Genomic DNA, 14,634 nt, shown 5'->3' on the forward strand with positions numbered 1-14,634 from the left:
ATGTCATTATGGGGTATTGTGTGTAGATTGATGAGGGGAAAAAAACAATTTAATCAATTTTAGAATAAGGATGTAATGTAACAAAATGTAGAAAAAGTCAAGGGGTCTGAAATCTTTCCGAATGCACTGTATATATATCACAGTGGCAAGGCATATGAACTAACAGGTTATAGAGCAAACAACACAATTATCACAACACAGGTTGTAATATAGTTTTACAAAATCCTGGCTTCCCCAGTGATTTTATTCATGCACCTCTACTGTTCCTCTGCCCAATTTACTAATCTGGCTGTCTCTGGCCTCTCCATCACTGAGCTATAATAAAAGAGCTCTCCATTCTAGCAATAACTCATTTCCTAGGATTCCTTAAAGGAAAAAGGTATGTTCGATTTGTTCACAGAAGTAGACTGCAGAGGACGCACGAGATGCATTTGCAGAGTGTCGTGGAAATTCTAACCAGAAAGGAAGAGAGACTGTAGATTCTTTGAACAACAATTTTATTATAAGATTTGCAAATCTGGAACAATTATTAACAATCCCTCAATGGTGCAGAGTTAAGGCTCAACGAACAAGAGTTGGGTCTCAGCTTTTATAGGAAAGTACAACCTTGTTTGTCTATGTGGCAGTTTAGCAGGTGCGTGAGGTCATGGTGGGTACATGTAACCTTTATTTAACTAGGAATGACAGCCTACCGGGGAACAGTGTGTTAACTGTCTTGTTCAGGGGCAGAATGACACATTTTTACCTTGTCAGCTCGGGGATTTGATCCAACAACCTTTCAGTTACTGTCTCTAACCACTAGGCTACCTGCAGCGAACATAGCATAGCAAAACAAGTGATATCGCCAGTTTTGTTACTATCTAGCTGCTGCTGCTCAAGCTAGCCTCTTATCTTCATATCTCCACACCGCTGTGCCCTTGAAAGATACGAAAAGGACAGGATGGACCAAAAACGGTGGTCACTCTCAGACGGCCCTTTGTCTTTGGTCGCTTGACTAAGTTACACAAAGACAAAAACACTGGCTTCTTCGTACATGACAGAAACAGACAGTGGACATGTACAGGTTTAAGGCTGATACAGCGTATGTGTATAACAGAGTTTGCAATTTTCTAACCATAAAGTGTGACACCTACAAATGTCAATCATGTTTGAATTCATGAATGCCGATTTAATAACAGTAGAGGTGCGTGGGTAAAATCACTAGGGAAGCCAAGCCAGGGGGGGGGGGGGGGGAAGACATATTACAACCTATGTGTTGTGATAATTGTGATGTCCATCCTCTCAGGCCAGGGGCACAATCTATGAATTTATGGTTGGATCAGAATCACCAATATAATCATAGGCCAGTACGGATAATTAAGTAAAACCACAAGTCCGAGATGCAACAATTCAAATTTTCTTCTGTCAATGATGTTTGGTTTGATGTGATTGGATTGAAGCCAAATCCAAACTGGCTTCCCTTGACATTGTTTTGGGGGGGGGGGGGGTGCACCAGGATAATTTACAGTTCAGCTTGCTCAATTTAGCTCAACGCTGATTGGCTGTTATTGTACATTTTGTTCATCAAGGGAGGCCAAAATGCTATGTGGCTTCGCTTGCATTGAATGCTATGGGCTGCAACAATATCATACTCTTTTTGACAAGACTGCAATCAGATAGATGGGCTGGCTACACATAGAGAGACAGAGGGGCGCTGTTTCGCTCGCTCGGTGCTTTCTCTGGTGTGATACGTTTATCTCATTATTTTTATTTATTTTTTCTTGGTCAATGTTTTGGCAAAGCCTGGTTTCTCTTGATATCCATGAATACACGCCACTGAAATAGCATAATTTTGCCTCTCGTGTTATAGCCTGGTTGAAATATGTCGCATGTCCACACGATTTTTGTCATTCGGTGAGTTTTCATAATTGCACACGTCACGTGTGTTTCAGTCACTGAAACCGATTTTTGACGCGTCCCCCGCCACGCGCGAAGAGAATCGATAGGTTTCTACTGTCGGGATTCCGCGTCACGTAACTGCAGTAGACTACAGCCTCTTCATTCTCTCTTCATTCTCACTGGTACCACCATCACATACCGCGCTGCTGATCAGTTAAGCAGGAGAACAAGTGTCTGCGAATTTTAGCGGTTTTTATTTTATGTTGGTGTGGTAGGCTACCCCAGGGGAATGAGTCCTCCGTTTGCGGTTCTTGCGGTGCTGGCCGCTTGCCTTTGCGGTGTGCCTCTGCTGGTGGTTTGTAGTGACCATCTAAATTACAGACCCATCATCGGTAAGTCCTTCCGAATCAGTCTATAGGTTGAATTTGTATGTATGAGAGTGTATCTGGAATGTTCCTTATGTGCTGCTGCTGGTAATGTGTTATTCTAGAATGTTCTGGGACCATTATCGGAGCCTACCAATTCCAACATGAAATTGTCAATTTTTCTAGGAACTGAAACAAGAGAAACTCACTTCAGAATGTCATCATAGATTTGATAAATATGAAATAAATTTTATACAAATATATCACTGATCAACGTGAATCCTCATGTAGCCATTGCAGAGTTATAGACAGTCTTCTCAATATTTCGCCTTCTAAAAAGCATGTCATTTAGAAATGGCTATATATATATATAGGCTAAGTAGCAAAATAGTCTGTTGAAATTGCCCATAGACGTTGTTAATCAAGTGTAGACAGAGAGAGAGGACAGTTAAGAAGAACGATTAATCTGTGAGATGATGATGGCTGTATATATTAACCACACCTGTCTTCACAGTAACCTTTTAACCCTATCCATCAGCTTTAAAGCAAACCAAAGTGGAGTGTTTGTTGCCGTTTTTTGTTGTTTTTCAAAGGAATATGGCCTTGTGTTGTTGTAAGTCATGTCCAAGCCATAACTGGCCAGGAGCCTGTCTCCTGTTTCTGTAGCATGAGGCAACTTGATGTACAAATATACCCACCTAGACATGCTGCTAGTCTTGTTGTTTTGTTGTAGTGTAATGGAAAGTGTGTTGTTATTTCAGGGGTCCTGGCTCAAGAGAATATAGTGGGAGACCCTCATGCTCAGGGATCCTCCTACATCGCTGCTTCCTATGTAAAGTACCTGGAAAGTGCTGGAGCCAGAGTTGTTCCCATAAAAATACACCAAACGGATGAAGAATATGAGAAGATATTTAACTCAATAAACGGGTGAGTGAAATTATTGCTCACTCTTATTATGTTACTGTAAAGAGATTAATTAAAATGCCAGGGACTATATGCAATTATGAATAATTCTGATTTCAATTTGATTGCTTGATTCTGATTGGTTGATTGATTGGTTGTTTTAGGTTGCTGCTACCAGGAGGGGACGTAGATCTGGAGACGTCCCAGTTCAGTCGATTGTCAAAGATCTTCTATGATCTGGCTATCAAGGTACATTATATAATCAATGTCTCAATTCCATACCCACCAAACAAATGCAATTTGGTTTTTATCCCTCCATTGACGATGGCTGTTTTTGAATTGTTTTCAGTAACTATATAACGGTTTCAAAGAACGAATCTATCGTTTTAAATGTTGAATATACTGTTTGGTACCCACAGTTTAATTAAGACTGCTCCCTACCCCTTTCCCTTGTCCCTAACCTTTCTATAAACAGTGTAGTTAGTGGTGGAGCGTCCTCTATATTGCTTCCACCTGTTGGGCAGAACTCCGGTTGGGCAGAACTCCGGTTGGGCAGAACACCTGTTGGGCAGAACACCTGTTGGGCAGAACACCTGTTGGGCAGAACACCTGTTGGGCAGAACTCCGGTTGATTCGTGGTCCTCTTTTGTTGTTGTCTTCCTCCATGCAGGCCAACGATGCGTCCGATTACTTCCCTATTTGGGGCACGTGCCAAGGTCTACAGCAAATGACAGTACTGACCAGCAACAAGAACCTTCTGACTTTAACAGACACCAAGGCTGTGGCCCTGCCTCTCACATTCACCCCAGGTCAGAGACAACACTGTGTTTCTGCACACTTTATGAGTAAAGGCCTATGTTTGTCTATGAATATTGATATTGTGCCTTGTACACTGCACAGACCGAAGTTTCCCCTCATAGGAGTACAGGGCCGTGTTCATTTGGGCAGCAAATGGAAAGAAAAACTTAACGTTTTTCCATTGCTTGACTAAATGCTAGTGGAAAAAAGGTTCCCTGGACCAAAAGAAACTGAACATTGATCTTGACAACTACAATCTGCAGGTGAAATAATAACAAAGCGGGCACCCCAGCGGCCACCACTGTTTTTGATAAAAAGCTGAGGGATGGGCCTGGAGAAATGTAACTACTCTCAGATTCACAGCCAGCGTTATGGATGCAAGGACTGACCATCCATGATATAGTATAGATGTACCACGTGTTGAGGCTATACAGTGTTTGTTTACATTCACATTGTTTACAAACATTGGACTAAAACAAGTTTATTTTGGGTTCTGATTGGGTACGACAGGCATTTTATAAGTTTTATATTCTTCAAGAATCAATGGGTGTATATATCATTCATTTACAAGTCCAAAAACGTATGTAGCAACTAAGGATTCAAGCTTTTAATATTATAGTTATCTTTGTTTACCACAGCTTCACAGAACAGCCGTCTGTTCAAGGCCTTCCCTGGTAACCTGCTACAATCTCTGTCAGAGGACAACATCACCTCCAACTTCCACAGCTGGAGTCTGTCGCTACAGGTACAGTCTGATGACGTCAATAAACACGCATGAATATGTCTCTGGTACTGTCTGACTGCTGGCTGACTTGTTTTAGGTCTAATATACTTGTTTTTAAGGAAGGAAATGGTATAGAAATGAACACACAGTATAGAAATGTAGTATAGAAATGAACACAAAGTGTTTGAAAAAACAATATTCTATAGAATTAAAATGCTTTTTTTAATACTTTTTTTTATGGATTTGTTTTATTTTTATGGACTGCTGCGTTTCGGCAGCATGGTATTCGTCAGGGTGAAGGCAATGCTGCCAAAACAACACATCGGTTTTAAGGAGTTTGTTACATTGAACACGCCATACAAATAAAGGCATTTTTATTACATGAAGAGTGCCTTGGTCCTCCTCGCTTTTTGATGACCAATGAACCCCTTTTTACCAAAGAGCAGCTATCTACAGAGCCCTACTATTGCCCTATCAGTGCTTTCTTCCTCCTCTATTCTACAAGAATTATTCTGTATGTGAATTATTCAACTTGTCAAACCTCTGAGCTGTAAGTGTAATACCACCTCAAGCAGTCTCGTTCCGAGAATATCTGAAGACTTGTTTGAATGTCTGTGCGTCAGAGTTACCATGTACAGATTACCTCAACTAGCCCCCAACAACATGTACAGATTACCTCAACTAGCCCCCAACGACATGTAGAAATGACCTCAACTAGCCCCCAATGACATGTAGAAATGACCTCAACTAGCCCCCAACGACATGTACAGATGACCTCAACTAGCCCCCGACGACATGTACAGATGACCTCAACTAGCCCCCGACGACATGTACAGATGACCTCAACTAGCCCCCGACGACATGTACAGATGACCTCAACTAGCCCCCGACGACATGTACAAATGACCTCAACTAGCCCCCGACGACATGTACAGATGACCTCAACTAGCCCCCGACGACATGTACAGATGACCTCAACTAGCCCCCGACGACATGTACAGATGACCTCAACTAGCCCCCGACGACATGTACAGATGACCTCAACTAGCCCCCGACGACATGTACAGATGACCTCAACTAGCCCCCGACGACATGTACAGATGACCTCAACTAGCCCCCGACGACATGTACAGATGACCTCAACTAGCCCCCGACGACATGTACAGATGACCTCAACTAGCCCCCGACGACATGTACAGATGACCTCAACTAGCCCCCGACGACATGTACAGATGACCTCAACTAGCCCCCGACGACATGTACAGATGACCTCAACTAGCCCCCGACGACATGTACAGATGACCTCAACTAGCCCCCGACGACATGTACAGATGACCTCAACTAGCCCCCGACGACATGTACAGATGACCTCAACTAGCCCCCGACGACATGTACAGATGACCTCAACTAGCCCCCGACGACATGTACAGATGACCTCAACTAGCCCCCGACGACATGTACAGATGACCTCAACTAGCCCCCGACGACATGTACAGATGACCTCAACTAGCCCCCGACGACATGTACAGATGACCTCAACTAGCCCCCGACGACATGTACAGATGACCTCAACTAGCCCCCGACGACATGTACAGATGACCTCAACTAGCCCCCGACGACATGTACAGATGACCTCAACTAGCCCCCGACGACATGTACAGATGACCTCAACTAGCCCCCGACGACATGTACAGATGACCTCAACTAGCCCCCGACGACATGTACAGATGACCTCAACTAGCCCCCGACGACATGTACAGATGACCTCAACTAGCCCCCGACGACATGTACAGATGACCTCAACTAGCCCCCGACGACATGTACAGATGACCTCAACTAGCCCCCGACGACATGTACAGATGACCTCAACTAGCCCCCGACGACATGTACAGATGACCTCAACTAGCCCCCGACGACATGTACAGATGACCTCAACTAGCCCCCGACGACATGTACAGATGACCTCAACTAGCCCCCGACGACATGTACAGATGACCTCAACTAGCCCCCGACGACATGTACAGATGACCTCAACTAGCCCCCGACGACATGTACAGATGACCTCAACTAGCCCCCGACGACATGTACAGATGACCTCAACTAGCCCCCGACGACATGTACAGATGACCTCAACTAGCCCCCGACGACATGTACAGATGACCTCAACTAGCCCCCGACGACATGTACAGATGACCTCAACTAGCCCCCGACGACATGTACAGATGACCTCAACTAGCCCCCGACGACATGTACAGATGACCTCAACTAGCCCCCGACGACATGTACAGATGACCTCAACTAGCCCCCGACGACATGTACAGATGACCTCAACTAGCCCCCGACGACATGTACAGATGACCTCAACTAGCCCCCGACGACATGTACAGATGACCTCAACTAGCCCCCGACGACATGTACAGATGACCTCAACTAGCCCCCGACGACATGTACAGATGACCTCAACTAGCCCCCGACGACATGTAGAAATGACTTCAACTAGCCTGTACCCCTGCACATTGACCCAGTACCGGTGCCCCCTGTATATAGCCTCGTTATTCTTATTGTGTTACTTTTTATTATTACTCTTTATTTTAGCCTACTTGGTAAATATTTTCTTCTTCTTGAACTTCACTGTTGATTAAGGGCTTGTAAGTAAAGCATTTCACGGTAAAGTCTACACCTGTTGCATTCGGCGCATGTGACAAATAAAGTTTGATTTGAATATATCTTGTCCTATTCCTTTTAGACATTTCAGTCCTCCTGTTTCCTAGACTAGAGAGAGAGGGAATTTCTCAGCAACAATGCAACCTGTTTAATTCCGGAACATTCCAAAATAACTAAATGTAATGATTCATGTCACCAGAACTACAGCCGGAATGCCAAACTGAAACGTTTCTACAAGATTCTGACCACCAATACAGACGGCAGGAGAGAGTTCATTTCTACCATGGAAGGTACTGTACGGTGTCTTGAGCATGGCTAGAGTGACTTTAGTCACAAGGTTAATTTGGCTGCCAAATGTTGTCGGCGTTACTGGTAGAAACTTATCACTTTTCAGCTGATATCTGTTAAGCTGGTTCTTTGGACAAACGTTTTACTGTATTTGAACACACTGTTTACTGTAGGTAAACATTATGTAACCATGGGATCCCTGCAGCTGTGTGTGTGTGTGTGTGTGTGTGTGTGTGTGTGTGTGTGTGTGTGTGTGTGTGTGTGTGTGTGTGTGTGTGTGTGTGTGTGTGTGTGTGCAATAATTCACAAGCAGGGTATGTTGATTCACACGTATTCAACTCGTGGGTGATGTTTTTAAAAATACATTCATTTCAGTGTGTTGATTGTATCAATCGGTCAGACTCCAGGTCCTAGTCAGCCACACTGTACATGGAGACTAGAGTGATCTGTTTTTCTCTTGTAGTGAATCCCTGTCTGTTTTCTACTGTCTAATGGCTATGCTGTAACTAGGACCTAGAGTTGTTCTAGTATATATATATATATGTTCTCATGTCTGTTTCTCTTGTTCTAGCATACCACTATCCATTCTATGCTGTCCAGTGGCATCCTGAGAAGAGTCCCTTTGAGTGGGTCGATAAGCCAGGTATGGTCCACTCTGCTGCCTCCGTCAGAGCATCCTTCTACACAGCACTCTTCTTTGTCTCCGAGGGTGAGTTATTTTAGTCCACTTTTCTTTAAACTGGCAAATCAGTTAAGAACAACGCTGGCCTGGTGAGTGACTACAGCTATTGGACTGTACGATGCTGGCCTGGTGAGTGACTGTAGATTAGTTATTGGACTGTACGATGCTGGCCTGGTGAGTGACTGTAGATTAGTTATTGGACTGTACGATGCTGGCCTGGTGAGTGACTGTAGATTAGTTATTGGACTGTACGACGCTGGCCTGGTGAGTGACTGTAGATTAGTTATTGGACTGTACGACGCTGGCCTGGTGAGTGACTGTAGATTAGTTATTGGACTGTACGACGCTGGCCTGGTGAGTGACTGTAGATTAGTTATTGGACTGTACGATGCTGGCCTGGTGAGTGACTGTACAGTTATTGGACTGTACAACGCTGGCCTGGTGAGTGACTGTAGATTAGTTATTGGACTGTACGATGCTGGCCTGGTGAGTGACTGTAGATTAGTTATTGGACTGTACGATGCTGGCCTGGTGAGTGACTGTACAGTTATTGGACTGTACAACGCTGGCCTGGTGAGTGACTGTAGATTAGTTATTGGACTGTACGATGCTGGCCTGGTGAGTGACTGTAGATTAGTTATTGGACTGTACGACGCTGGCCTGGTGAGTGACTGTACAGTTATTGGACTGTACAACGCTGGCCTGGTGAGTGACTGTAGATTAGTTATTGGACTGTACGATGCTGGCCTGGTGAGTGACTGTAGATTAGTTATTGGACTGTACGATGCTGGCCTGGTGAGTGACTACAGTTATTGGACTGTACGACGCTGGCTGGAAATATCACATTTACATTAGTATTCAGACCCTTTACTCAGTACTTTGTTGAAGCACCTTTGGCAGCGATTACAGCCTCAAGTCTTCTTGGGTATGATGCTACAAGCTTCAGCACACCTGTATTTGGGGAGTGTCTCCCATTCTTCTCTGCAGATCCTCTCAAGCTCTGTCAGGTTGGATGGGGAGCGTCGCTGCACAGCTATTTTCAGGTCTCTCCAGAGATGTTCAAGTCCGGGCTCTGTCAAGAACATTCAGAGACTCCTATGTTGTTTTGCCTGTGTTGTTGTCCTGTTGGAAGGTAAACCTTCGCCCCAGTCTGAGGTCCTGAGCGCTCTGGAGCAGGCTTTCCTCAATGATCCCTCTGTACTTTTCTCAGTTCATATTTCCCGTCTCCCATTCCCTGCTGCTTAAAAACATCCCCACAGCATGATGCTGCCAACACCATGCTTCACCGTAGGGATGGTGCCAGGTTTCCTCCAGACGTGACGCTTGGTATTCGGGCCAAAGAGTTCAGTCTTGGTTTCATCATGGTCTGAGTCCTTTAGGTGCCTTTTGGCAAACTCCAAGTGGGCTGTCATGTGCCTTTTACTCAGGAGTGGCTTCTGTCTGGCCACTCTACCATAAAGGCCTGATTGGTGGAGGAGTGCTGCAGAGATGGTTGTCCTTCTGGAAGGTTCTCCCATCTCCACAGAGGAGCTCTGGAGCTCAGTCAGTGACCATCGGGTTCTTGGTCACCTCCCTGGTTTTTACTCTGACATGCGCTGTCAACTGTGGGACATTATATAGACAGGTGTGTGCCTTTCCAAATCATGTAAAATCAATTGAATTTACCACAGGTGGACTCCAATCAAGTTATAGAAACATCAATGGAAACAGGAGGCACCTGAGCTCATTTTCGAGTCTCATAGCAAAATATCAGAATACTTATGTAAATAAGGTATTTCTGTTTTTTTATTTTTAATACATTTGCAAACATTTCTAAACCTGTTTTTACTTTGTCATTATGGGGGTATTGTGATGTCATTATGGGGGTTTTGTGATGTCATTATTGGGTATTGTGTGTAGATTGAGGGCGGGATTTAAAAATGTTTTTATTTTAGAATAAGGTTGTAACGTAACAAAATGTGGACATAGTCAAGGGGTCTGAATACTTTATGAAGTGTGTATGACACTAGCCTGGTCCTACATGGGTTTTTGTTTAGCCAACTCCGTATTATTGTAATGCAACAGTATGGTTGGTTACAACAACACATATACACTGAACAAAAAATATTAACGTAAGTATTGGTCCCATGTTTCATTTTATTCTGAAATAAAAGATCCCAGAAATGTTCTACACACGCAAGAAGATTATTTCTCTCATATGTTGTACACACATTTGTTTACATCCCTGTTAATGAGCATTTCTTCTTGGCCAAGATAATCCATACACCTGACAGGTGTTGCATATCAAAAATCTGATTTAAACGGCATGATCATTACACAGGTCCACCTTGTGCTGGGGACAATAAAAGGCCACTCTAAAATGTGCAGTTTTGTCACACAATACAATGCCACAGATGTCTCAAGTTTTGATGGAGTGTGGCAATTTTGGCATTTGGGAATGTCCACCAGAGCTGTTGCCAGAGAAATGTAATGTTAATTTTTCTACCATAAGCCACCTCCGTCGTTTTTTAAAAATTTGGCAGTACGTCCAACCGGTCTCACAACCGCAGACCACGTGTAACCACCCCAGCGCAGGACCTCCACATCCAGTATTTGCACACTAAATAATTTCTGCACAAACTGTCCGACAACATCTCAGGGAAGCTCATTTGTGTGCTAATCACCAAGGGTCTTGACCTGACTGCAGTTCGACGTCGTCACCGACTTCAGTGGGCAAATGCTGACCTTCGATGGCCACTGGCACGCTGGAGAAGTGTGCTCTTCATGAATAAATTCCAGTTTCAACTGTATCGGGCAGACGGTGTGTATGGCGTTTGTGTGGGTGAGCGGTTTAATGATGTCAACATTGTGCCCCATGGTGGCGGTGGGGTTATGGTATGAGCAGGCATAAACTACGGACAATGAACACAATTTTGTATTTTATCGATGGCAATTTGAATGCACAGAGATAACGTGACGAGATCCTGAGGCCCCATTGTCGTGCCATTAATCCGCTGCCATCACCTCATGTTTCAGCATGATAACGCAAGGCCCCATGTCGCAAGGATCTTTACACAATTCCTGGAAGCTGAAAATGTCCCAGTTCTTCAATGGCCTGCATACTCACCAGACATGTCACCCATTGAGCATGTTTGGGATGCTCTGGGTCGACGTGTACGACAGTGTATTCCAGTTCCTGCCAATATCCAGCAACTTTGCACTGCCATTGAAGAGGAGTGGGACAACATTCCACAGGCCACAATTAACAGCCTGATCACATAGAGTTGAAGGAGATGTCGCGCTGCATGAGACAAATGGTGGTCACACCAGATACTGACTGGTTTTCTGATCCACGCCCCTAACTTTTTATTTTTAATTTTTTTAAATAGGTAAACTATCTGTGACCAACCAATTTTTAAGGTATCTGTGACCCAACAGATCCATATCTGTATTCCCAGTCATGTGAAATCCATAGATTAGGGCCTAATTTCATGTATTTCAATTGGCTGTTTTCCTTTTATATAAACTTTAACTCAGTGAAATCTTTGAAATTGTTGCATTTATATTTATATTCAGTGTAGTAGGCCTATAGATCTGTGAGTATGCTAGCGTTAAACATAGTTGGCTAATATCTTCTGTTGTTCTACTCATCCTCCTGTTCACAGCCATGAAGAATCGTCACAAGTTCTCTTCAGCCAGTGAGGAGGGGAGGGCTCTCATCTACAACTATTCTCCTGTATTCACAGGTCTAGATGGTATATTTGTGCAAAATTATTACTTTGATTAGATTTAACAATTGATTATAGTCTCTTTAAAACTGTAAAATAAACTCCATTTGTATTTGAGCTCTGATTAGCTGTAAAAAAAAAAAAAAAAATGTTTTGGATCAGTGTTTATTGCAGTTGTTGCTGTTAGATGATCCTAAAAATGTTACTTTTCTTTTTTACTTGGTTTGGAGTCTTGATGTGTTTTTAAAAATGTTGAAATATATTGGATGTAAAGATATTAATGGGAAAATATTCTTACTGCCATTATGACAACTTGACTGTAACGTCTGAAAACAGAACGAAACTGCCTGCACACGAATGCAAAAAGTATTCTGAATTAATCTGTTTGTGATGCATTGATAGCACATTTTAGTGCCATCACAAGTGTTTTTATTGTTTACTCACCCATGTGTCAAACTAATGGACAATAAAGTCTGCAAACAAAACCTTGTTGACATTATTTCTTATATATTGGGCCAGTCAGTTGGCATCAAGCCATCATCAATATGCACTTGAATATTCAGATTCAAGTGTAACAGTGTAGGTTCCGTCCCTCTCTTCGCCCCAACCCGGGCTCGAACCAGGGACCCTTGCACACATCAACAACTGACACCCACCGAAGCAACGTTACCCATCGCGCCACAAGAGCCACGGCTCTTGCAACGCAAGGGGAAACCCTACTTCAAGTCTCAGAGCGAGTGACGTCACTGATTGAAACGCTATTAGCGCGCACCACCGCTAACTAACTAGCCATTTCACATCGGTTACACTCACCCCCCCTTTGACCTCCTCCTTTTCCGCAGCAACCAATGATCCGGGTCAACAGCATCAATGTAACAGTGTAGGTTCCGTGCCTCTCTTCGCCCAGTGTAACCGATGTGAAAGGGCTTTCAATCAGTGACGTCACTCGCTCTGAGACTTGATGCTTCGTGGGGTGTCAGTTGTTGATGTGTGCAAGGGTCCCTGGTTCGAGCCCAGGTTGGGGTGAAGAGAGGGACGGAACCTACACTGTTACACAAGCACATTATATACAAGTAGCTCCAGAATGGGGAGGTTTTCTATAGTATACACTAGATGGGGCAATTGTATAATATTTCAATATCATGTAGGCTACAAACAATCTGACTTTCTGACTATATAAGTCCGACCAAAGCAGCATTTCAAAAATGTTTATTTTTCCATACATTACATGATACATAGATAACAAAACAGTGAAAAATGAAAACTAACATGAATAAAAAGTTTCACACAAAATAATGTACATTTTATAAATCAAAATAACAAAGATACAGTATACTTCTAAACTTCTCTCCAGCCAACTCTCACTCGATGTTAGCAACGGAACCTAGGGATTATTCTTATACAAATGACATACGAGAAACTTGACATTTTAACGCTACTGAGCTGCTCATATGATAGAGACAACAGTGCAGAAGCAATACAAAGAGCAGCCCACACACAGCCCTACGGCTGGTTTCCAATAAGCCTAGTCCTGGACTAAAACATTTTCAATTGAGATTTTCCATTAATAACGACAAAGAGACTGAGTTCAAACCCACCAATCCTGAACATCAGGACCTATTCTCTGAACTTTCCTGGGTCATGTTCATTAGTGAACGCAATGTAAAATTGCTTTAAATTGTTTTTTTACGAACGTTTGTTATTGGACCAGATCCAACAAGTCCTTCCCTGATTGTCAGTTTTCTTCCGTTTGGTGCCGTAATGAACACAACCCTGGAACGGTCAACCGTCCAATACAGATTTTAAAGAGCACATTGTGGCTATCTGCTTGTCTAGTGCAAAATAAAACAAACAGGAGAGGGAAGCGTTAGTTTACTACCACAGGAGGTTGCAGAGGGGAAGACAGCTATTAATGTCTGGAATGGAGTAAATGGAGTGGTATCAAACACATGGAAACCAGGTGTTTTGATGTTCCAGTTATTCTGTTCCAGCCATTACTATGGGCCCGTCCTCCCTAATTAAGGTGCCACCAACCACCTGTGTTTAGTAGCTTATCCCTACCATATAAGATTTGACTATTCTTTGGATGATTTCACACACACACACACACACACACACAGACACACACACACACACACACACACACACACACACACACACACACACACACACACACACACACACACACACACACACACACACACACACACACACACAACACAGTTTTAGCTTGTAATACGGATTTAAGCATTTCAAACACCTCTAGACTAAGCACAGTGTACGCTATGAGAGATGTGAGTCTATCTCAGTGATATTGATCTCTCTCAAAAAGATCTGAGCTCTATAGCTGACTGCAGACAAAAAAAAAAAACATATCCCACCATTTTGAAGTAGAGACAATAGTGTCAGGCAGAGAAGATATATGTAAACTACAGTATGTCATTAGCTTCGGTGCCTCAGCAGAAATACTAGCAGCATGACTTTACATTCGTATTTACAGGCCTTCTACAGCACATAGCCGAAAACATTATTTGCTGTGCTTATGATAAATTAAGATAGATATATATATATATAATTGTAGGTACTTTAGCCAATCCCTTGTTTGTTACCATGCCACAGTAGCCA

The 14,634-nt window shown here is 43.3% G+C and overlaps 1 protein-coding gene across 1 annotated transcript; it reads left to right on the forward strand.

Annotated features, from left to right (window-relative positions):
* The first annotated feature begins 1,742 nt into the window (after positions 1-1,742).
* On the forward strand, positions 1,743-12,494 carry LOC115207288 (gamma-glutamyl hydrolase). Its single transcript, XM_029774271.1, has 8 exons — positions 1,743-2,270; positions 3,005-3,170; positions 3,311-3,395; positions 3,817-3,955; positions 4,583-4,689; positions 7,532-7,622; positions 8,192-8,329; positions 11,947-12,494. Exons 1-8 carry the CDS (start codon positions 2,168-2,170, stop codon positions 12,066-12,068), a joined length of 951 nt encoding a protein of 316 aa, XP_029630131.1. The 5' UTR covers positions 1,743-2,167; the 3' UTR covers positions 12,069-12,494.
* Positions 12,495-14,634: the final 2,140 nt, after the last annotated feature.

Source organism: Salmo trutta, chromosome 14 (genome assembly GCF_901001165.1).
Source record: "Salmo trutta chromosome 14, fSalTru1.1, whole genome shotgun sequence".
Classification (NCBI taxonomy): Eukaryota; Metazoa; Chordata; class Actinopteri; order Salmoniformes; family Salmonidae; genus Salmo; species Salmo trutta.